At 41.6% G+C, this 25,235-nt stretch overlaps 2 protein-coding genes across 2 annotated transcripts; one reads left to right on the plus strand and one right to left on the minus strand.

Moving 5' to 3' along the window:
- Window positions 1-91: 91 nt before the first annotated feature.
- epdr1 (ependymin related 1) lies at window positions 92-6,187 on the minus strand. The gene is made up of 3 exons (XM_034103891.2): window positions 5,786-6,187; window positions 4,528-4,736; window positions 92-2,613 (listed from the first exon to the last, which is right to left on the minus strand). Exons 1-3 carry the CDS (start codon window positions 6,019-6,021, stop codon window positions 2,420-2,422), a joined length of 639 nt encoding a protein of 212 aa, XP_033959782.1. The 5' UTR covers window positions 6,022-6,187; the 3' UTR covers window positions 92-2,419.
- Window positions 6,188-14,765: 8,578 nt separating this feature from the next.
- On the plus strand, window positions 14,766-23,706 carry nol7 (nucleolar protein 7). The gene is made up of 8 exons (XM_034104927.2): window positions 14,766-14,985; window positions 16,015-16,075; window positions 16,344-16,390; window positions 16,477-16,502; window positions 17,360-17,441; window positions 18,893-19,014; window positions 20,662-20,739; window positions 23,035-23,706. The coding sequence occupies exons 1-8, from the start codon at window positions 14,810-14,812 to the stop codon at window positions 23,103-23,105; spliced, it is 663 nt and encodes a 220-aa protein (XP_033960818.2). The 5' UTR covers window positions 14,766-14,809; the 3' UTR covers window positions 23,106-23,706.
- The last annotated feature ends 1,529 nt before the right edge of the window (window positions 23,707-25,235 follow it).

Raw genomic sequence — 25,235 nt, forward strand, 5'->3', positions numbered from 1 at the left:
AGAGATCGCAGAATTATTATTTATCCCTCGATTTAAATAAGGTCCATTTTTTTCAAACATTTCATTCATGACATAAACAAGAATCTGTATGGAGAGTGCTTTAAACTGCTTTATTAATAAAACATAGAAAATATCCGGATCAGCAACAAGACGCTGTGGCAATGAGTTTCCTCCCACTGCGGCACATTCAGTCGTTTGTAATTAGGGAACAAATATATTAAACGTCAAAAAATACAAATGTTAAATATGTCAAAGAAACTGAAAACCATAATGGCATGCAGTCCATGTTTGTGAGGCACTTCATATGTTTGATGTTGATGCATTAAACTGCTGCCGTGTGCAAATACATAAGCAACAGTCCTTAGTGTGTTGTCGCAAAGCTATATCTGTCAGATGTCGATTCATATAATCAATCTGATGCATTAAGAGGGCTGACCGAGTCCCCTCTTTAGCATTAAGCTAATCGTTTAAGAATCCCAATGAGCTAGTTTGTTGTTGTTTTGTGGCATTTAGAACGGCTACAGCAAACAAGCAACACATGAACAAACAATTCTATAAAACACTATTACAAAAACACCAAAAGCTTCACAATCGCTCCCTCTTTACTACACAGTGCACGTCATCCTCCCGGCATCATTGGGATTTAAACAGTAGAGCATATTGAGCCAAAAAGCAACGCAATGTGCTACTGTAGGTTTCACAGATACAAACTGTTAAAGGAAAACGCTTTGTGCTCACTGTGGGTAAACTACTAAGTGCCGTTTGCATCGGGAGTGATTTCAGAATCAGAAAACTGTTTAAGCCCCCGTCACACTGTCCCGAAATTGACACCCGATGGACACACGATAAAGGAAATGTTCTAATTCGGCTCTGATCATAACAACATCGCGCCTTTCGATAGGGCATCTTAATCCATCGTATGACCGCCGGTGGAGTTTCTCAGGCTCCGGCAGCAACTTCGTGAGCGGTGGCAAAAGCTGAATTTGAACATTTCCTTTATCGTGTGTCCATCGGGTTGTTTTATTGCACAACAAAATCATGTAAGCATATTATGTAAATAACCCAATTTGTGTTCTGTGAAACTAAAAAGAATATAATATATTATTTTGAAGGAGAGTTGACAGGAAGTTGTTGTTGCTATGGAAACAACATTACGGAGAAAACGTAATATATTCTACATATAAAGATGGATAAAGTAAAGGATAAAGTCTGAAGATATCAGTGCAGTATCATAGTACTGTAACATAATTGTTTTTGGTACTTTCATTGCAGTTGTATTTCTTAAATGTAATGTAAATGTTGCCTTCGTGTGGGGTTCGGGGCCATCTTCGTGCGAAATTCACAATTCCATATTCGTGTGTCCATCGGGTGTACATTTCGGGACAGTGTGACAGGGCCTTAAAGGGGAACCTCAGTGTTTTTCAATCCTGCAGTTAAATGCTACAAATGTTATCCCTTGGTGTCCAAAAAGTGCCGACTGCATTATTACAAACCTTCTCTGTTTGTTAGCGTGTCATGTGACCCGTTTCTCAAAAGGCAAGCCATTCAGACTAGCTGCACCTTCACCAGCTTTGAGAACACTTTCATGATCAATCATTATAAAACATATCAGATATATTATTCTGAAATGGATCAATCAAACAACGACTACTTTTACTGTTGCTACTATATTTTGATGAGAATACTTTTCTACTTTTTAATTTCACTGTAACAGAGTATTCCTACACTCTGGTACTTCTACTTTTACTCAAGTACAAGATCTGAGTACTTCTACTTGTACTCAAGTATAAGATCTGAGTACTTCTACTTTTACTCAAGTACAAGATCTGAGTACTTCTATTTTTACTCAAGTACAAGATCTGAGTTCTTCTACTGTTACTCAAGTACAAGATCTGAGTACTTCTACTTTTACTCAAGTACAAGATCTAAGTACTTCTACTTTTACTCAAGTACAAGATCTGAGTTCTTCTACTTTTAATCAAGTACAAGACCTGAGTACTTATACTTTTACTCAAGTACAAGATCTGAGTACTTCTACTTTTACTCTCAAGTACAAGATCTGAGTACTTCTACTTTTACTCAGGTACCAGATCTGAGTACTTCTCCCACCTCTGCTTTAGTGGATGGACATTGATAAAGGGTTATATTTTAAGTCATTTTAGCTTTTATGCAGAGCGACTTACGTGCACTTTTATACAGTAGACAAGCAGGACCTATTAAGGGTTAAGTATCTTGCTTAAGGACACTTGGACATGTTGATTACAGCGACTGGGGATCAAAGCTCTGATCCGTCGATTGGTGGACGCCCATTTGAACCCCCGAGAAACACCCGAATTACCTTTTCACTGAAACCTGATTAAAGGGTTGAAAAACACCGAAGTCACCCCTAAGGTTCCTAAACCACGAGGAGAGGGTTTGCTCAGCAGGAGGAGTCGGACATCCTCTGGGGCCGGGCTGATTGACAGGTGGAGGGCGGGGTGAAGACGTCGGGGTCACTGATGCCCAGCTGCAGGTTGAAGAAGCGGGTGGAGGTGGTGACGCTGCTGTTCCTGGCGTAGGTCTCCTGCACCGGGTAGCAGTCCTTCAGGGTGTAGACCCCCACCCAGGTCTCATCTGCAGAGATGGCAAAAGTACACACATCCTTTACTCAAGTAGAAGTACACACATCCTTTACTCAAGTAGAAGTACAGATACTCGTGTTTAAAAATACTCTGGTGAAAGTAGAAGTACTGACTAAACTTCTTTACTCAAGTCAAAGTAAAGGCTTTGAAGTGTACTTCAGTAAAAAGTACCCATAGCTAGCAGCTGTTTTAAAGAGTACCTGACCTCCCTTTATATCAATAGAACAATAATGTCATTGTTAGCTGATGAATGTTTCCATGGTGACCAACGGCAACATGACGACGTTCCCATTGAAGATCTGGGGCCTCATTTATAAAGGGATATACGCTCAAAAAATGGCGTACGCCAGTCTCTACGCAATGTTTGCGATTTAGAAAATACTAACTTGACGGGAAAACGTGCGGTCCTCCACGCAAACTCTAACGCATGCGTACGCACTAAGCACAAAAACGGGAGGGACGAGAAACTGCGACACCGTTGGCAGAAGGAAGAATGGAGGTGATGCAGAGTTGACAGCATCTGCCACATGCTGCCACTCTGTTGCCTTTTTGGCATTCGTTACGCCAGTACTATGGCCACCAAACAAAATGTTTTGCCTTGTCTCTACTTCTCCCACAAGGATTTCAACTTCACAGTTATTGAAGTTTCTTTTCTTGCCTCTTTTTTCCGTCTTTGCCTGAAATCGGTTTGATGAATATTCATTATGGGCGTATCAATGACTATTTATGGACAAATATGGGTGTGACGGGAAGCCCGCAAAAGCTGCGCCGCTTTTCGAGTTGATTGGGATTTATAAAAAGGAAACCGGCGTAGGAAGTGCTGTACGCATTTCCCTCGTCGGTACGCAATGTTTTGTGAATCGTAAAATGTCGGAACATTTCTGTACCTATTTTTTTTGCTTTGTACTACGTAAGCAACCTTCCCACGTGAATCCTACGCACGGCGTTATAAATGAGGCCCCAGGGAATGATGGATACACGGATCGTGTTCAAATCAATAGGCACGCAATCACTCTAAAGAATAATGACCACGCACCAAACACACACATTCAGACTAAAGGAACCAGCTGTTTGGGAAATGAGAGAAGTAGAAAGTACAGGTATTTGAGTTCAACATGTAAGAAGTAGAAAGTACAGGTATTTGAGTTCAACATGTGAGAAGTAGAAAGTACAGGTATTTGAGTTCAACATGTAAGAAGTAGAAAGTACAGGTATTTGTGTTCAACATGTAAGAAGTAGAAAGTACAGGTATTTGTGTTCAACATGTAAGAAGTAGAAAGTACAGGTATTTGGGTTCAACATGTAAGAAGTAGAAAGTACAGGTATTTGGGTTCAACATGTAAGAAGTAGAAAGTACAGGTATTTGAGTTCAACATGTGAGAAGTCAAAGTAAAAAGTCGTCAGAAAAATAAGTAGTGGAGTAAAGTACTGATACCAGTAACGAAGTATTTGTACTTCACTACTTCCCACCTCTGACCAGCCGTTATCACCAACAGATGCAGTTTGAATTGGGAAAAACCTCGCTAAAAGCTTCCTTCAATTTCAAATCAGCTGCAGGAAATATTGATCTTGGACATGGACGATTTTTCTTAAGTACTGTGTTTAAGTAAAAATGTTCAGGCTATTTCATGTCATTTTTTCTTCCAATTTTTTTTTTAAATTTTATTTCAGGTGAGACAATACAAAAAACATTAGGGGCAGCAGAACAAAACATAATAGCACCCACAAAACCATAACAACACATAATAATTAATATATTTATTTTTGTAGCAGCCCTTCAGGGTGTAAACTGCTGGCCTCTAGTGATCACTAACAGATCTGAACATTTTAAATCCGGAAAAACCTCCATAAAAGCTTATTTAAATTTATTTTGAATAAGAGAGAATGTATCTTAAACCAGACTCACGTTGGCGCGCAGGCTTCCTGTCGGACCACTCCTGGACCTCCACGCTGTCCCCGGGACCCCCGATGAGGTACTGGTCCTCGAAGGTGGAGTTTTTGGGGATGTCGAAGGGATCGAAGGCGTCCGTCAGAGCGATCTTTGAGCAGTCCTTCGTCTTCTGGTCGATCTGGAACATCACCCCGCTCTGGTACAGGAAGATGTACTCAAAGAACCTGGAGCAGAGGGAAAACATTAATAACATTAATAACACTAGTACTATTTTGTATTATTATTAACAATTATTTTAAAGATTATTTAGTAGTAGTAGGAATGTAATTGTTATTTGTAATTTTTTTATAATTAATGTTTTATTTTTTATAGTATTATTATATACTCAAAAGCAGAGGAAGAGGGGTGCGTTCAATGCATCAATAACATTAAAGCTGAATTAAATTAAATTATTACGATTCTATTTTGTATTATTATTATTATTACTAAGAATTATTTTTTTATTATTTAGTAGTAGTAGGAATGTAGTTTTTCTTTTTAATTATTTGTAAATGTTATAATAATTTTTTGTTTTTTGTTGCTAATATTATTTAATTATTTGTATTACCATTGCTGTTATTATAATATAGTAGTAGTCTTTTTTATTTTACTTTTAAATATGTGTTACTTTATTATTATGAATGTATTCATATGTATTTTTTTATAATAATAATTATTACTATTATATAGTAGTAGTATTTTTATTATTTGTGATTATCATTATTATTATTATTTCATCCAATATACTTATTAGGTTATTGATTTGGTTGTTGTTAGATTTGAATCAAATTAATCTGTGTTAACATAACATATTAACAGTGTGTAACAGGTTCCTATATATAACAAATATATAAATAATATTCCTTTAGATAGATAGATAGATAGATAGATAGATAGATAGATAGATAGATAGATAGATAGATAGATAGATAGATAGATAGATAGATAGACAACTTTTCCCAAATAGTAGTTTTGAAAGTCAATGTAGAATAATTCCAACATTTCTTAAAAATAGAATAAAATACAAACAAAATATACATACACTCAGAATACCCTCTAATAGAATAATCTACATAAAGGGACAAATATAAATAGTGTATTATATACATTAATTACACAAAATGTGCACAGTTTCTTTTAATTAAAGGTGAAATATATGAGGTTAGTGTTAGTCGTGTAAGCATCTAAATAAATAAGTAAGTACAGACTGTGCTATCATGCATGTGTCTGTCACCTCTGGCAGGGTGTGTGCTTCTTGTTCTGCTGCAGGACGCGGACCCTCTGCGTCAGGCCGTCGTAGGACACCGAGGACCGGCTGTTTCTCCCGGTACTGTGGTCGAAACTCACCCAGCGGCCCTCCCATTGCAGCGGGGCGAGGCAGGGATCAGAGGCGGGGGACACATCCTCCACAGGGAGGCCGAGGACAGACGCTGCGGAGGCGGCCACAAACACGAGCAGGAGTCGGTGCATCTCTGGGTCTACGGAAACTACGGAGTCCCGTTAGGTTCTGATTCCGGTTCTGTTGTTGTTGTTGTTGTTGTTGTTGTTGGTGTTGTTGTTGTTGTTGTTGATGAGCGGCTGCACCGTTCTTGTTATACATCCATGGGCCGCACCTGCTGCTAGAACAGCATTTCAACAAGCGTTTCCGGTTGTGATTTCAAAATAAAAGCTTGGATGAACTTTTTTTTCAGACGTATACATAAATGAATACAAAAAATAAATGAATGAATTAATAAATACATGATTACATACATAAATAAATGAATAAATAAATACAATTAAATACAAATGATAACATTAATAAATATATGGCGGTACAAATGTAACTGCTTATTAATTTTATTATATGAAATTGGTAAAAGTTACCTTGTAAATGTATTCTTATGAAGATAATTACCATATTTATTACCAAAATAAAAGCCTGGAAGACTTTTCAAAATAAAAGGATTTCTATAGTTGTGCGTTTTATAATAAATACAAACAATATAAAGTAATGTTTTTAGCTTCAGCAGAACTAATGCATTTTAAATAAAAGTAAAATAAAAATTGCTGTTTATTTGTTGGTGCTGATTATCGTCTCAGCCACTAGAGAGCAGTCGGTTTTACATGTTCATAAATATTTCTGTTTTATTCACTGTAGATCTCTGCTTCCGACGAAAATGCAAAATAAAAGACTTTCTTTCGTGTTGGAAATTCAACATAAACGCCTCCAATAAGTCCAACAACTAATTCTAGATTGCTTTTTATGATAAATATAAAAAAGCGTGTTTAATTTCCTTGTTCATTCTCAAAAAAGCCTTGCAGCCACTTTTCTGTGTACTGGTTACATAAAAGGATACATAAAACAAATGTACACAGGTTTTGTTTTAACCAATTCACCTGTAGTGTCTCGTAATTAACACGAGAATATGTTTTACTCCAAACTACATTTAGTTGTTAGCCTGTTTTGTTGAACAGTTCACGTTAACATTGTTTTGTTATGCCTCGCTATCAGACTTCATTACCTTTGCAGCAGTGGTCTATGTATGTGTCTTTAATGTATTGTAATGACTGAAAACCAAGAGTTAGATTACATTTAAGTACAGAACAACCCAAACCCCTTTGATTCATGAGAAGAATGTACCTGAGCAGTTTATAACCAGAAATTAACTTTGATGTAAGCGCGTGTTTATCGTTATCAAACAATAACAAGTTGAATTAAGAACAAAGTCCAGTGCTGCTCCTCTTCCAGGAAAGCTTGATAACCCCCTGTGAAGCTGACAAGTGAGCGACTCGACCAAAGTAGTGAGGCAGGGACAGAACGGCAAAATACAACCCACTGTGGGAATTTATTAATCATATGTACACAATTCCATAAATGCCACACAAGCTCTTGTCATCTTTTAAATAAATGAAATGCTTCCTGTGAAATCATATTCTACCGTGGTGCAAAATGAATATGCTTCGCCAATACCGAAGCTATATAATATGTAAAGGAGAGTGACTGAGATCTACGGCCCCAGAGATCACCTCCGTTACTTTTCCTCACCCCTCTCCCTAGGAAGCACAGTGTCTTATCAGTCTTGGCTTCGGGACAACCAGTCAGCTACACGGTTTGACTTCCCTGGCATGGACTTAACCGTAAAGTTGTATGGCTGCAAGGCAAGGTACCACCCCGCAATACGCATGTTTGTGTCCTTCATCTTGTGAAGCCACTGGAGCGCACGATGGTCTGTCTCCAGGATGAACTTCCGTCCAAGAAGGTAGTACCTCAGGGGGTCGAAGGCCAACTTCAGCTTGGATACAATGGAGGACCTGTTGTAGGTGGTCCCTGTGTTCTGCCGAGGTTTGGCTTAAGATCACCACATCGTCCAGGTAAGCTTCTGAAAATGTTGCAAACTCCCGCAGTATGTAGTCATGTAGTCCAAATGGCATTACCCGGAACTGGAACAGTCCAAAAGGTGTGGTAAAGGCCATCAGCATCTTGGCCTCAGGTGCCAATGCCACTTGGTGAGGTCCAATGTGGTGATGAACTTTGCTCTTCTCACTCTCTCCAGAAGCTCGTCGATTATTGGCATTGGGTATGGGTCCCACTTTGAAATGCTGTTGAGATACCTGAAGCCAATACAGAGTCGTAAGGAGCCATCTTTCTTTGGTACAAGCATAACTGGGCTGCACCACTCACTGGTTGACACTTCGATGATCCCCAGCTCTAATATCAGCTTTATCTCCTTCTTCAGGGGCCGGCACCCCTCATCTCATCTTCTCCAAACGCTCCCTCATCTTGACCACGTAGGACACAATGTTCTCACCAGCGGGCTTCGGATTCTCCCAGTGGCCTTTAGCAAACCCAGGGGGCCCCTCACCTGGCGTCCATACATAAGTTCAAAAGCTGAGAACCCGGTTGAAGATTGTGGCACCTCCCGGTAGTCGAAGAGGAGGGATGGCAACCACTGGTCCCAGTCGGAGTCTGTCTCTGAAACAAACTTGCGGAGCATGCTCTTCGAGGTCTGGTTGTATCGCTCGACAAGTTGATAAGGGGTGGTCTTTACTCATAGCAGCTGATACACCTGTTTCAGTAACTTGGAGAGGAAGATTGTGGCGCAGTCAGTGAGTATCTCTCTGGCTACGCCTACCCTAGAGAACAACTGTACTTGGCAATTTGCCACATACCTGGCCTTAACATATCTCAAGGGAAACACTTGAGCGTACCGAGTAGCATAGTCATAAATTACAAGAATGTAGCGTTTATCAGATGCACTTCTCTCTGAAGGCCCAACTACATCCATACCTATCCTTCCAACAGGTGTTTCAATGAGGGGCAATGGCTGTAACGGGGCTTTAGCTACCCTTTGTCTGGACGTGATCTGGCAGGTCTCACAGGCATTACAAAACTGGGAAAGCTGGGTGTACAGGCCTGGCCAGGCAAAACGACTACCCACTCTACGCAGTGTTTTATTAAATGCCCTGCCCAAGGAACTAATGGCGCGTTTCCACTGCAGGGGTAGCTCGCTTTAAGCGTGCCGAGCCGTGCGGGGCCCGTGTTTGGTTGCGTTTCCACTTGGCCTAGTTTTGGCCCGGGGCTACTTTTTCACCTTTTTTCTGGCCCGACTAAATGGTGGTTCTAGGGCCAGGAACAACCAGGCTGAGTCGGGCTGAGCATGCTAAACTAGAGAGAGGATCGCTGGCAAGGGGGCTACAGCTACAACAAGATGAAGATATTTTACCGTGATTTAATTGTAATACACGTTTCAAAATGATGCCGAAGTAACAACACACTGATACCGGTTAGTAAAAACCATGAATTAATGCTTTGACAAGTCTGCAGACAGACGGCAGGCGAAAACCCTTTTAAAATGCGTGTTTTCTGAATGGAGATCAGCTAAGCTAACGTTATATATGCTCCGACCGTCCATACTCACAGCAACGGCCTGCAGACATAAATAAAGCAGCGACTGTATTCGCCATGACACAGACAGTCTGTGGTTTGTACTTGTTTAACTTTTGTCTAGTTTCTGAACAGATATGAGGAGCTGTGAGCTCTGAGTGCTAAGAGCTAACGGCTGTGTTGTTTTTTGGGGCTCTCATTGAAGATGACGTCACGGCTCCGCCTACACTGCGTTACTATAGTAACTGCCCCGGTTCCTAAACTGTAATGGAAGCGCAGCATTAAAGTGAGCCGGGCCTAATAAGGCCAAACCAAACCGAGCGAGGCCTGCAGTGGAAACACGCCATTAGTGGCCTAGTTCCATTAGTCTGCTTCGGAGTGACTGGGGTAAAGCTAACCCTTCAATCTCACCCTGACGGCGGTACAAGATACCCTGTTTAATGAGGTGAGTAGCATCCTCCATAAATTCTGCATCTGCTGTTTTTACACCATCAACCTCTGACACTTTCTCAAACCACTGTGTAAGGGAAGGGTCTTTCCTCTGCAGCTCACCTACATCAGGGGCAATCTGAATGTCTAGCAGGTGACTAGGTACAGGAAGCTCAATGCTTTCCCGAGGAGCAGTCAAAAACGTGTCCCTGCACTTCTGGGCTTTGGACAGGCGCTGCTTGTGTGTACTTGCCTTTAGCTCAAAGCTATAAAATAGTAGCTCACTAAGGGTCTCCTTTGTCGTCTGCGCCCTTGTAGCGACATTACACATCTTAATCTGGGTGTCTGAGCTTACCTCTGACTCAGCATCACAGGGTTCTGACTCCCCGGGCCACTTCTACACACTCAGAATCAGAGGGAATAACTGGTGTTGGACCGGATAGGGCACTTGGAGGTGGTTGTTCTTGCAACGTTGGAAAATCAAGGCCTCAAATGACTGAATAGGGAAGCTTGTGTGGTAGTGCCACAGGAAGGAAGATAGTCCGACAGTCGATTGACCTCGGCGGTGGGGTAAGGCTTTCCATCTCTGTGGATGCAACTGACGGTAGCTTTATCATGGGCCCATTGATCCTTGACAACAAGACTTGACCTCAGAACTGTCTGGAAACTGCCACTATCCACAAGTGCTTCCTCACGCTGACCTTTGATGAGTACCGGAACTATACATGCCTTTCCCCTGCCTACCCACTGGTTGCCTGGTGGGTCTGGGAACAGTGCAAATGAGGGAGGGCTTGCTCTGCCTAGCCACTGGGCATGTGTATTGCGTATGGCCAAACTCATTACACTGGTAGCACCTTACTTCTGGCTGAGCTTGCTTCTTAGCATACTGACTTGGCATGTTACAGAACAACTCAGTCATTGTTATAACTGTGAAGGGTAAGGTTCTACCTTTAACGAGACATGCGCTCCATTGTAAAGACATGTTTTACACAGCTTATCGTACTCATACAACTAGAATCTAATAAGGATCAAAGTTCAGTGCTGCTCCCTTCCAGGACTCTCCTAAAGTTTCATACACATTTGTCTTACGGGGCTTTACAAACTATACAGCATACTATCTGTCCTGAGACCCTTGCAGCCAACAAGTTACACCCCAAAAGAAACCCAACAAGGCATGCACTAAATCGAATTAAAACATATACCATCCATATGACAAAAATGACTGGATCTGCTGAGGTGACTACTTTCGAAGTTCTTGGACAGGTCTACAGATGTTGCTGTGCGAATACACAATAGGAAGTAGAATTGAAACAGATGAAGCACCATTGTTTTGTTTCTCTGTAAAAGTCCCAAAGCTCTGCTGAAAACCGTTTACAGCCCGACTCGTGTGAGCTGGCGGTCAAAGGTCGAAGTACGGCTTTGCTAACGGCATGTTGTAAAGGACAGAAAACACACCTTGCCTCTCTTAAAGTCCAGCTGATTCCTCACTCGCTGCTGCAGGTGAACCAGAGCAGACGGAGAACACATCGCTTCTGTTCAGAGAAAATTACTAACAGTCATTAACACTGAGAGGTGAAATGGCGCAGCGAGGAAATCAGATCAACCAAGACATAATCCGCTGTACGATCTGTCTGGATGTACTGAAGCACCCGGTGACCATTCCCTGCGGACACAGCTACTGCATGGACTGTATTCAAAGCTCCTGGGATGGAAAGCTACACAGCTGCCCCGTGTGTAGAAAGAGCTTCACACCGAGGCCCGTCCTGCTGAAGAACACCATGTTAGCAGCTTTAGTGGAGGAGCTGAAGAAGACTGGACGCCCAGCTGCTTCTGCCGATCACTGCTACGCTGGAGCTGAAGACGTCTGCACTGGGAGGAAACTGAGAGCCTGTAAGTCCTGTCTGCAGTGTCTGATCTCTTACTGTGAGAAACACCTCCAGCCTCACTACGAGTCTCCTGCCTTTCAGGGGACTGAAGTGGATGTTTCGCTGCCTCAACCAGAGCCCAGGACCAGAGCTGGATTCTTAAAATATTCACGTGAAATCAATCTGGATCCGAACACAGCACACATACAACTGTTGCTATCTGAGGGGAACCGAAAAGCAACGCTCACGGAACAACGGCAGTATTACTCCAGTCACCCAGACAGATTCGCCGTATGGTCTCAGGTCCTGAGCAGGGAGAGTCTGACTGGTCGTTGTTACTGGGAGGTGGAGTGGAGAGGCGGAAGAGTTTCTGTAGCCGTCGCATACAAGAATATCAGCAGGGCAGGGTGGGGAAGTGGATTTGGATTCAATGACAAATCGTGGGCGTTAGAGTGTGACCAGAACAGTTACACATTCAGTTACAACAGTATCGACACCCCCGTCTCGGGTCCTCGCTCCTCCAGAGTAGGCGTGTACCTGGATCACAGAGCAGGCGTCCTGTCCTTCTACAGCGTCTCTGACACCATGACTCTCCTCCACAGAGTGCAGACCACGTTCACTCAGCCGCTGCGTGCTGGAGTGCTGCTGTATTATGAAACCACAGCTGAGTTGTGTAAACAGAAATAGCCCGAAGCCATTTGAGGAACTCTTCTTAAACTCGTTGTGTACCACACCCAGTTTCTGCACAACTAGCTGCCACCTCTCGGTGAGTCTACAGGATCATTCAGCACCAACGCCCGTACTCTGAGGTGCTGTGAGGACGGGATGAGAGAGAAGTGGACCATTCTCTCGCTGAAGGGGACTGAAGTGGGTATTTTACTGCCAGAACCAGAGCCCAGAACCAGAGCCCAGGACCTGAGCCCAGGACCAGAGCCCAGGACCAGAGCCCAGAACCAGAGCCCAGAACCAGAACCCAGAACCAGAGCCCAGAACCAAAGCCCAGAACCAGAACCCAGAACCAGAGCCCAGAACCAGAGCCCAGGACCAGAGCCCAGAACCAGAGCCCAGAACCAGAGCCCAGGACCAGAGCCCAGAACCAGAGCCCAGGACCTGAGCCCAGAACCAGAACCCAGAACCAGAGCCCAGGACCAGAGCCCAGGACCAGAGCCCAGAACCAGAGCCCAGGACCAGAGCCCAGGACCAGAGCCCAGAACCAGAGCCCAGGACCAGAGCCCAGGACCAGAGCCCAGAACCAGAGCCCAGAACCAGAGCCCAGAACCCAGAACCAGAACCCAAAACCAGATCCCAGAACCAGAGCCCAGGACCAGAGCCCAGGACCAGAGCCCAGGACCAGAGCCCAGAACCAGAGCCCAGAACCCAGAACCAGAACCCAAAACCAGATCCCAGAACCAGAGCCCAGGACCAGAGCCCAGGACCAGAGCCCAGGACCAGAGCCCAGGACAAGAACTGGATTCTTAAAATATTCACGTGAAACCGGAGTGTACCTGGCTCACGATGCAGGGGTTCTGCCTTTCTACAGCTGCACTGACACCATGCCCCTCCTCCACAGAGTGCAGAGCGTCTTCACTGAGCCGCTGGACTTTGGAAACTATGCTGAGTTCTGTGAGCTCATCGAGACAGAAGGGAATCACCGGGTTCTCAGACTTTTTCCTCAAAGATTGTGTTCGTTTTTAACCACTTGTAATAATAGGGGACCTTTTTGTATCATTAAGTGGACTAACACTGCTGGCTGGTCGTTGTGGTGTTTCTTCAGCTGTCAATCAAACGCTAGGGGCGGTACCTCTATCTATAGTTGTTGAGTAAGTGTGTGACTTCCTTTAGCTGTGTATGTGTTTCTCTGCAGCAACTCTTCTCTGCGTCCACATGTCGGAGGAAGATTTGTATTCATGTGTTTCTTTGCTGCTGTCTCTCTTCCACCGCGGGGCCCTGCGGAGAGGAAGCAGGCCTCCTTTATCCCGCACACCTTGTTCTCTGATCATTTGTAAAGACGTCTGTAACGTCGCAAACTGAAAACACATCGATTTCAACTGTACCTTGGCAATTAAGTTATTGCTGAAAAAAGAAACGAAGCACTTGTTGAGTTAATTTAGGCCTTGTTGATTCACCAGCACTTATTAAGGTATGATCTTGATTGAAGTGAATATATCTGCACTTGTCGATTCTTTGTCTTTGCCCTTATTGTAAGTCGCTTTGGATAAAAGCGTCAAATGATATGTAATAATAATAATATGTAATAATAACCACATGTGTTTGTTATTGTAGGTATTTTAGAGGTGTACTCATCCTGATCATAATCAATAAGGAGAGGATTGATGAGCTCAGTGTGTGTGAACAAACTGCAGCTTTACATGGTGAATAAACTGACATCAATAACGTGTTCTTATTTTGGTCTTTATTCCCAAAGCCTGTGGAGAAAACTAATATGAGAGGTAATAATAAATAATACAAGGACTTATAATGACCAATACAATAAAGAGAGAAATACAAATTACATAAATAAACAAATAATAATAATAATAAATACAAACATGTATAATACAAATACAATAAATAAAGAAATCTAAATGACATGGATAAACTCATAATAACAAAAAAATACAAACAATTATAATAAAAAGTACAATAAATGAAAAATACATGAATACAAAAAATTGTAAAAAAAATACAAACAACTATGACAAATCATTTTAAATAAAATAAATAAAATAAATAAATAAAATAAAATAAAATAAATAAAATAAAATAAATAAATAAAATAAGTTAAATAAATTAAATATATAAAATAAATAAATGATACAAACAATTATATAAATAAATAATACAAACAATCATATAAAAAAATAAAAGTTATATTCAAAACAATTATAATAAGAATAGAATAATGATAATATTTGAAAACAGTATATTTAATAAAAACAGCGATAATGACTTTCCAATTAAAGTAGATTTTATTATTTTGCATTGTGTATGTTTTTATTGGTAATTCTCTTCTCCACCGCTAGGGGGCAGTGGTTCCCATTTGTCCCATGATATCTCCGTCACCACGCGGCTTGATGACGTCTCTTCTCCAGCCAACATGGTGAAGAAACAACGTGGGGAAACATCTTCGTCTCTAAAGATGGAGAAAGTCTCGGATAACTTAAATTTGATGCTTGAGTCCAGCGACGATGAGGCTCCAGAAGAAGTGACGTTTGAAGACTCAAAGGCTCAGGCTCTGAAGAGCATGAAGCTCGCGCTGGACACCGCGAGGAGGTAACCAAACTCCATTTGAAAAACAGACTTTTCATATTTTTTATTCATAATAGTCCGGAAAAGTCTCCTAAACAAATATATTATCACCTATTCTGATTTATTAGGACACATTGTACACGTCGGCGGTCATATTTAGCTCTTTATGAATACATGTGTGAACCAGAAGGTTAAGAACCAGCCAAACTCCATTAAAATATCCCAGATTGTTAAGCTTTTTCGTGATACAAGTCAGGAAAAATGAACCAAATCAAATAATTTATTACACATTCTGGTTTATTTGGACACTATAATTCGGCTTTCATATTTAGCACTGATCAGATCCTTATATATGTGTATTTGACAGAGTTGGGAAGTAACTACGTACATTAATAACTCCGGAAGAACCAGCATCCAAAATAATAACAATTTTTTCGTAATAGTAGTCAAAAAATCTCCAAAACAAATGCATTATCACACATTCTGATTTATTTGGACACATTTGACACTTCGGCTTTCATATTTAGCACTGATCAGCTGTGTGTGTGTGTGTGTGTGTGTGTGTGTGTGTGTGTGTGTGTGTGTGTGTGTGTGTGTGTGTGTGTGTGTGTGTGTGTGTGTGTGTGTGTGTGTGTGTGTGTGTGTGTGTGTGTGTGTGTGTGTGTGTGTGTGTGTGTGTGTGTGTGTGTGTGTGTGTGTGTGTGTGTGTGGGTGTGTGTGTGTGTGTGTGTGTGTGTGTGTGTGTGTGTGTGTGTGTGTGTGTGTGTGTGTGTGTGTGTGTGTGTGTGTGTGTGTGTGTGTGTGTGTGTGTGGTTAACACCGCTACCGTAATGTGCAGGTTTTAGGAAGACCTATGTAGTTTTAGTGAAGCTCTATTTTGGGACAATTTGAATGCGGATATGAACAGAACCCACTCAAAAGTCGAGTTGAGGCATTTACATGTGTTCGCCATGTTTGACAGTTTGTTAAATGGAGTTTGGTTTGACAATTCGTCCAGAGAGAACAGACCAATATTAAACCAGGATAACATAATGTGGTTGCGTTTCTCTGCAGGGACAAAGCGCTGCTGAAAGAGAAGAGGAAGAAGAGACAGGAATTATTCCAGGAACAGAAGGTAAGTGTGTTTTTAAAATGTCCGTTAAAACCATTTCACAGACTCGATGGTTGCTGTTATAGATTGTTTAAAGACGGTTCGAGTCTGAATGTGTTTTTTAGTATCCATTAGAATAGCCTTTACATTAGCAGCAATCAGATTTCAGGCACTAGGAAACTTATTTTGGGAAATAATTCATTAGTATACCATGGCAGGTATTAATAAATCCGTTTTTCAAATTGTCACAGTGACGGAACATGACATTTACCCATTCTGCCGTTTCCCCCAGAAAAGGAAGCTCTTGCCGGCCGCCGTGTTGGAGGAGATCGCCTCAAAGTGAGTTTACCGGTCTGATTGAATTCTGCAGCTTCTTCAGTTCAACCCGTTTCTCCTCCGTCGCTAACATCTGCTCTACTTCACAGGAAGCAGAAACCGTCTGAAGACGAAGGTGAGGAAGATTTTCAGGATTGACTTTGACTCAGTTTAGACTTTCTCAGGAACGTCTTGAGGGAATTTCCTTAAATCTGTCAGAAATGTCCACTTGGACTCAACGATGGACTGCATTACATGTGGGGGGTCTTTAGCAAATCATTATCAAATTAATTCTATAGTTCTGATCCCACCTCTCCGCCTCCTCACTGAGGCCAACGAGTTTTTGTTGGCCACGTGGAGAGTGCATCACTGGGTAGAACATCCACTGGTCGTTTTGATTTATTGATCTTGAACATTTATAATCACAATATCAAAATGGAGCTTAAACTTTAATCTGTTCACTGAGGCTCAAAAGCATTAATAAAAGCGAAGTAGATCAAAACAAAATCGGCTTAAATGCGGCTCCTCTAGAGCGGTGCAGTGCCGCGTCCTAAACCCGGGAGGAAGCTGCCGGTTCCCTCGACTAAAAGCAACGGGATTTAGGAAAGGAGCTGGAAATAAGGTCTGTGGAAACCTGTTTGATAAATGCACGTTTTGTTCAGCCGGATAATCTCCTCGGGTCTACTTTCATAATGTTCTAATCATAAATCGAATCGAAGCTAAATGCTAACGTGATGCTACAAAGGAGCTACAGCGAGTCCAGCAGCACGACTTCAACGTCACGCCAACAGACCTTAGTTCCAGCTATCCCATTGGCTCTGAGACGAGGGAACAGGAAGTGGAGAAATGCTGACTCACTTCCTGGTTTTAGGACGCGTCACGGCACCGCTCCATACTCCTGAGCCAGCACTCTTTACTACACACGTCTTTCTGAGTGTTTTCTGACTGTTTGTAAAAGCAGCTTCTGATCCGTGTGACTCTCTGTTCCTCCAGCGGAAGACGAGCAGCAGGAAGAAGGAGGAGAGGAGACGAAGAAGACGAAGAAGAAGAGTGGGAAACTTGCTAATGCCAGAAAGTACGTAAATCTATTTGTATGGACTTGCTGGATGACTTGAACTCTGCACTGATCATCAGAGTACGAAGAGTTAACTCTCCAGCTGTTTGTAGGGGAAGGTTTCTGATCAGTTTCCCGTCCGTCTGGAGGGGAGCAATCCGGCCGTACTTTTGCTCGTTCCAGATTCTCCAATTTGAGTTTTAGCTTCCCTTTTTTGTCCTGAAAGCTGGTAATTAATTATATTTGGGTTAGGGACTGTTGGAGTTTTGCAGTTGATCCAAATTATAATTTTTGAAGACATGACTCTGGGATGAGGTTCATTTTAACGTGTTTCCGCTGCACTGTTTACATTGAAGGCCCTTTTAGTTAATCGAGAAAAGTATGTTAGTTACAGAACAAGTTCAAACATTTCCGCTGCTGTTGGAAATACACTTAATTAGTTGTTACTCCTAATGTTTAGGGCTGCCCTCGACTGAAGGTTTTTATAGTCGACCAATATTCGTCAATTTAGGCGATTAGTCGACTGTTGCGTGTTTATGATATATTATTATTTTTGTCCTCGGCCGCCCCGTAGTTTCAGAGCGCATCGAGTTTAAAATACCATCTACATGCTGATGCTGACAGCCCGCTCCTGCCGCCCGCTTGTGGCAGACCACACTTCCACGCTCACCGGCAGGCACCATCGTGTGTGTGTGTGTGTGTGTGTGTGTGTGTGTGTGTGTGTGTGGCCCGAGCGAGCGAGAGACCTTACGTGTATTGTTGTTGTTAGCATCTGGTGCTAGCTAGCTGCGCTAACGGATATAAGGAGCTGTTTCAATGAAAACAGAGGAGCGCTCCATCCACACAACTGCGCCGAGCACTTGACTTGATGCAGGAAGCAGACAGTGGGACATTGTAGGAGAAGCCAGCACACTCAGCTCGGATAGTGCAACATGATTGCAGCGGCCAGGCAGCTCCCGTTCGAGCATATGCCTTGAGTTGCACATAGCTCCATCACACACACACACACACACACACACACACACCATTTGTATTGTATTATTGAATGAGAGGTTCCAGGTTGAATTGAGGCGAATATTTGTAATGTTCAGAGGTCGTTGTGTTTAATATTCATGAGAATATTTGTCATTCTTCAAATGATAATAAACATTAGCATAAAGCATATTTGTCCACTCATATGTTTATATATGTATTAAAAACTTGAAAAATATTCCTCTAAGGTACATTTAGAACAGATCAAAAATGTGCGATTAATTTGCGATTAATCGCGATTAAATATTTTAATCGACTGACAGCCCTAATATATATACTTCTTTTCCCCAACTAAACGACTAATGAAGAATTGCTCGACTCTATTAGTCGACTATGAGGGGGCAACCCTACTTAAGTTGCATTAACGGGAATAAGAAACCTCTCTAAATGTTAGGCATAAGGAAGCTTTGTCTGACGACTGTGTTTTGAAACGGTTTCAGTCTGAAGGGGAAGTACACGGTGCAGACGGTGAAGCACGGAGCGTCCGAGGCGTCTCAGCGTCAGACAGCTGAGGACTTCCTGCAGAGCAGACTCTATGGAGCGGGGAGCTGCCGGACCACAAGTGAGTGGGGGGGATAACCAACACTGCACCTCAACCAGGGCCGGTCAAATCATAATCTAGGGCACCAAAATGTCTAGGGCCGGCCCTGACCTCAACAGTGTAAACATCTCAAATGGAAATAAAACTAAAATATACATTGACGTTGAAATACTAATTAATAATTAATAATAATTCCTTACATTTATTATAGCGCTTTTTCAATGACTCAAAGCGCTTTACATATACACACATTACACATATATCATACATGCAATGGTCACTGTGGACAATACCCACAGGAGCAACTCCGGGTGAGGTGTGTTGCCCAAGGACACACCGGCCTGACGCAGTGGGGCGGGAGCGGGTTTTATAGGGCTGCTCGATTCTGGCAAAAATCATAATCTCGATTATTTGGGTCAATAATTGATAACACGATTATTAAAAACGATTATCCATTGACTTTGAAAACATCAATTTATTGGAGATAAAACATGTGAACAGAATGTTTTTAACAGTTGATTATCCTGAACTTTAAGAATTACTCAACTGAAAAACCAATAATAAAAAGTAGTAATAATAAAAAAATAATCGTTTTATTTAGATTACGTTGTTTTCGTAATCGTTGCAAGCCATAATCGTAATTGCGATTTAAAATACGATTAATTGAGCAGCCCTAGGGGGGTAGGGTGTAGGGGGCGGTTTGGAATTGAGCCGTAATGTAACTCAACCCCATTGTTTCCTGCTAACTTCCACCACCTGTTGGTTATTAAGGGTTTTCATTTGAATCAGAAACTACATGTCTGACAGCTTGATGTTACCGAGTAGCATGCATTCAAACTAATTATAATACAAGTTACACGATTTACAAAAAACACATCCTGTAACAGTTCTGAGGATGTAGCAGCCAGGTGTAAATTGCACACTTACTAACGGCATTTTGGTGAAGTTTTCTCAATTTGAGTTCTGATCTGATCCCTGCAGAGAGACGGCACATTTATATCAATAAATATCAATAAATGAATATTATTGTAATATGCTTCCCCTTCTGCTTGGAACACAGAAGGAGCTGAAACTCTCAGATTGTATCACTGTGGCTCAAGTCCATCAGGACAGAGAACAAGAATCCATTGCTCTTATATCCCATCATTCAAGTCTTTTTAAATTCTAACAGTTATTTAATTTGCATATTGACTGGTTAACGCATTTAGTGTTTAATGTTTCATTAATGTTTTACAGCTGTATTCGTCTGCCTGTATTGTTTTGTGTTCATTTGTTGTAACTTTGTTCATGCTGCCTCTGGTCAGGGCCGTTTCTTCCTATAGGCGGGCTGTGCAGATGCATAGGGCCCCCTAGTGGCCACGGGGGGGCCCCGCGGCCACAAATGTAGGATATAAACACAACGATAGCAAAGCTGAGGCTTGTGTTTTGGGGTAATAAAGCCCAAATCATCGTTGGGCTGTCAGCCAATGAGTGACGTCTGAGGAAGATGAAAAATATCATTGTTGAGAAAATGCTGCATTCGTTGCCGTCGAGGAGCCTTATTGTTTACCTTTTTAATATAATTTTGTGTACGTTTCAATTGCTTGGTTTTCGTGAATCGGCCTGTTTTGCTCTTACAGTGCGATGCAGGATGTTTATGTTTAAGCGTGTGTTTGTGTCTGCTTCCAGGCAACGAGCTGCTGTCCCTGGAGAACAAGAAGGGGAGGAACAAAAGTGCAGCGGTGACGTTTGTCAATAAAGACTGGGGTAAGCTTTTAACTTCATTGTGGAATAACGGCCACAGTTTGGGCTTTTCAAATTGAGTTTTATAATTAGATATAGGTCATCGAAGGTGCTTAAATCCACCTATTTTCTGCAAGAATCAAATATAAGATGTTTTAATATCTTCTTTTATTCAGCGTCTGTAAAGCCTGCCGGTTTATTATTTTAAAAAGTCTGTAGCGGCCAAATCATATAGGAATAAAGCTTAAAATGAGGGACCAGTTACGCGGGGCGAGAATCTCCGTTTGTGCTTTTCACAAAAGAACAGGTTTCCTAGATTCCTTTCCTTAGTGTCTTTCCTTCCTCTTTATCCTGCTTGCATCCCACTGGTTCTCTTCTCCCACGACCACCTGCCTCCAATATATACAATTACACCCAGTGCCCAAACATGCCTTAAATAATAACACTGTTAAGAATACATTCACTATACATGTCTAGAAAATAAAAGCTTAACTATTAAATAATATAAAGCAAAATATCGCTCCGACAGTGTCAGTAATGCGTCTCCTGCTCGAGCGTTTTAATCCCGATGTCAGATTATATGACATAATGATGAACTCGTGTTGCTTCAGAGAGACCTGTGTCCTGGTGTCACACCGACCCAGTTGAGTCACTACGCAGACTGAACGTCTTCTCCTCCCGTTATCTTTGTTTCTCTGTCAGATCAATAATACCCTGGCTCCATGTGACCCAGTGCAGTTTGATTATCCAAACATGGTCAGAAACGCCCACGTCCTGATTTGTAGACTGTACATAGTTGGTACCTTTTATTGCTATCAATGAGTCGATATTTAGTGCAATAGAGCGGAGCAGGGAAGACGTATTTACCCGAAAGGAAGCTGCCGGTTCTCTCGACTAAAAGCAACGGGATTTCTCCATAAGATTTAGGAAAAGAGCTGGAAATAAGGTCTGTGGAAAGCTGTTTGATGAATGCACGTTTAGTTCAGCCGGATCATATCCTCATGCCTACTTTCATAAATCTAATCTAAGCTAAATGCTAACGTGATGCTATAAAGGAGCTACAGCAGCACGACTTCAACGTCACGCCGACTTCAGATCCATGTTCAAACTACAGACTCTAGATGGAACGAGTTGAAGTGTTGGAACACTTTGCAGGAGGCAGGGACTGGCTTTCAAGCAGAACAGGAACTAACTTAGAGGAGTGTTCGGCGTAATGACGTACAACGACCTCCACGACTTCTGTAGTCCTGTTCAGCCACTCGGTAACAACCATCGTTCCTCAGACACGTCCACTCTTCAGAAACTGCTGATGATTTAATGTCCTGGAACAAAACGTGATCCGTCTCTTCGATGTGTCTCAACCTCAGACCTGATTCACCTCTCAGATCATGGGTCCATTAGAATAAGTCACTTCATTCAAACTTATTTCTACATTGGAAAAACCTTGATATAAAATACATTTGTTTTATTTATCGAACTTGTTGATAAAGAGACGAGACGCGTCTTCGGTTCAGAGTCAAATCGACCCGTTCACTTGGAATCAAGCCAAATGAGTCTTAAGGATTTTTATTGAAAGTGTTTCATCGTATAGAAATAAAACAGGTAATTAACTTAAAATCAGGGACCAGTTAGGAACCTTCCGCAGGGCAAGAATCTCCATTTGTGCTTTTATAACACGATCCAATTTCATTTACAAAAGAACAATGAACAGGTTTCCTATTCCTTTAGCGCAGGGGTCTCAAACTCGAGGCCCGGGGGCCTAATCCGGCCCGCGGCTTCATTTTCTGTGGCCCCGCAAGAGCTTGCAAAGAATATAATGGGTTTACTAAACGGTTACATTTACAGAAGCAGGTTGCCCATAAACTACATGTCCCACAATGCATCTCGTTTTGTGACATGCGCACTGAAGAGACTTGCAATTATTTGCCCTGGACTTCTGCTTTCAGACGGAGTTAATTAATAAGTTATTATCCTATCTGATAATAATCCAATTCAGAGGCAATCATGTAATTTAATACATTATTTTTATGTTACAACCGGCCCTTTGAGTGCAACCTTTATGCGAATGTGGCCCGCGATGAAATTGAGTTTGATCCCCCTATAATGTTGTCTTTTATGAATTTTAAGTGTTTTATGAATTTGAGTTTCTAGAAAATTGCCCTAAAAATAAAATGTATTATCAGATGATTGAATGACATAACGAAGTGACTGTTACGGCTCAATGTGTTGGAGTGCGATGTGTGCCCCGATGGCACACTGACCCCGATGAGTCAACATGCATCTCTTTCTCTGCGTCTAATCCCTCGTGTCTGTGCGCAGCCTGCAGGGAGAAAGCCAAAGCAGAGAAGCTGAAGAAGAGATGGATCCACAAGCAGCAGATCCCCTGCTGACGACGTCCACCAGAGGAGCTTTCAACGCACGGAAACCTGGAGGAAGACGTGAGGAGGAGCGGCGGTGGACGGACTGATGTTGACTTCTTATTTTGCAACAACTCAAATAGAGATTCAAGATGCATCTGTTCGAAATGATGTAACATCAAATGTCTGTTCGTACGTCTCTATCCATCGTCGGGTTGACTATTAATAAACAGTCTGGGACAGTTTGTAACCTTACTTTACTTTACTGCAGCCGATACGACCAGCAAAAGAATCTTAATCTGTTCCGATATCACAAGTCGAACAGGATATCTAAATAATCTCATTCGCCGTCGAGCCCGAACTCGCGGGAAAACAAACGGGAACATTTGCAGCAGGTCGTTTTTGGTATTTTCAAAACGTTCCTCTTGTTTCTGAACTGAGACGTTTCTACATCAGTTCATTCGAGAGCAGGACGTGTGGTTCACAGGTAGACTTCCCACGACCTGCTCCTTGTGTTTCATTAAAAGCTTGTTATTTCTGTAAATATGTTTGAACGACTGAGATGTGATTAAAAGCTCGGAGAAAAACGAGTTGACTTGTTTTTATGCTCTACAATAAAACGGTTTCTCTCGGATCACGTTTCCTCATTTAAACCGGCTGATTACATATTAGAATAAACTAATGCTCTTAGTAGAGACGCACAGATATTAAACACCGGAGCAGAGCTATCTTTATTTGTCTTGTTAATGGCACTGTTGAGGAACCTGTGGTCTAAGCTTTTCATACATTACAACGTGGTGTGTGTGGAATGACGATAACCCCTTAAATCAGGTAACTGATGAATGCCAAAGATGTTTGAGATAAGTTAGAAACTGTTGCTTTACTTTCACTTAAGTTTGTCCAACATAACAACCTTATTTTTGAACAGTAACTTGACCCACAAAATGCATATATTGGAGAGTTATTCATTTCATTTTAAGTTGCTTATAGTTTTTGGCTTAAGAATGTAATATCGCCCGGGTTTTCACGTCACAACTGATTCTGAAAACGTTATTTTTGCGTTTCTTTCCCATTAGAGACTCAGATTAACCACTAATTTAAATGATAGGCTTATTTGTATATGTTTGGTCAGTTATTCAGAGGGTCCAGATATATTAATTTGAGGATACATGTGGGTAAGTGTTATATCTGGATGAAACTGTCGGTACTCCTTTCACTTAAGTTTGACCAACATATAACACGAATAACCTTATTTTTGAACAGGCCCACAAAATGCATATATTGGTGAGAAGCTAATCAAAGGAGTTGAATAAGTTATTTATAGTTGTGTGGTCCTAAAGTGTTACTTTTGGCATTAACAATGTAATATTGTCCAGTTTTTCAAGTCGCAACTAATTCTGCCAACGTTTCTTCCCCATTACAGACTCTCAGATGAACCACTAATTTAAATTATAGGCTTATTTATGTTTGGTCAGTTATTAAGAGGGTCCAGATTGTCCACGAATAACATGCCCCATAAAATGCATACATTGTTGAAAATAAGCAAATTAAAGTTATTATTCATTTAATTTTAAGTTGCTTGTAGTTTTTTGATTCTCAAATGTTAGTTTTCGGCTTAAGAATGTAATATCATCCAGGTTTTCACGTCACAACTGATTCTTTCTTCCCCATTACACTCACAGATTAACCACTCATTTAAATGATAGTCTTATTTCTATATGTCTGGTCAGTTCTTCAGAGGGTGCAGATTGTGTAGGTGGACTTTTCCTTTGATATGCACTGGGAAAAATGCTGCTTCAAAACAAGTTAAACAATAATGAAAACAAGGTGTTTTCACTTGAAATAAGTACAAAAACCCGCCAACAGAACGAATGAACCTTCGCTTGGTGGATTCCTTGAAGTAAGAAAGGATATTTAGATAAATCACATCATGTAATTATCTGGGGAACTCATTTAACTATATTTGACCAGAATCAGGAAATGCTGTGTTACAATATAAGCCGCAAATGCTCAAAAGTGTTCCGTTTTCTGATGTTGGTCTGATTGTGTCTTATATCAGATATTAGACACATATACTGGGTAAGATGTCGAGTTGTTGTGGTGTGTGGGTAAGTGTTAAACCCGTTCCCTCTCCAGGCGTCATGCAGCATCCAGACTCGTCAA

The sequence above is a fragment of the Pseudochaenichthys georgianus genome, chromosome 17 (assembly GCF_902827115.2).
Source record: "Pseudochaenichthys georgianus chromosome 17, fPseGeo1.2, whole genome shotgun sequence".
Taxonomy (NCBI): domain Eukaryota; kingdom Metazoa; phylum Chordata; class Actinopteri; order Perciformes; family Channichthyidae; genus Pseudochaenichthys; species Pseudochaenichthys georgianus.

What these genes read in the sequence shown, in the direction of transcription:
- nol7 (XM_034104927.2), top strand. Translation starts at nt 14,810, where the DNA reads ATGGTGAAGAAACAACGTGGGGAAACATCTTCGTCTCTAAAGATGGAG. An exon ending in AATTATTCCAGGAACAGAAG is followed by an intron (nt 16,076 to 16,343) that starts GTAAGTGTGTTT and finishes CGTTTCCCCCAG; the next exon opens with AAAAGGAAGCTCTTGCCGGC. An exon ending in GAAACCGTCTGAAGACGAAG is followed by an intron (nt 16,503 to 17,359) that starts GTGAGGAAGATT and finishes CTGTTCCTCCAG; the next exon opens with CGGAAGACGAGCAGCAGGAA.
- epdr1 (XM_034103891.2), bottom strand. Translation starts at nt 6,021, where the DNA reads ATGCACCGACTCCTGCTCGTGTTTGTGGCCGCCTCCGCAGCGTCTGTC. An exon ending in AAGCACACACCCTGCCAGAG is followed by an intron (nt 4,737 to 5,785) that starts GTGACAGACACA and finishes CCTCTGCTCCAG; the next exon opens with GTTCTTTGAGTACATCTTCC. An exon ending in CAGGAAGCCTGCGCGCCAAC is followed by an intron (nt 2,614 to 4,527) that starts GTGAGTCTGGTT and finishes CCATCTCTGCAG; the next exon opens with ATGAGACCTGGGTGGGGGTC.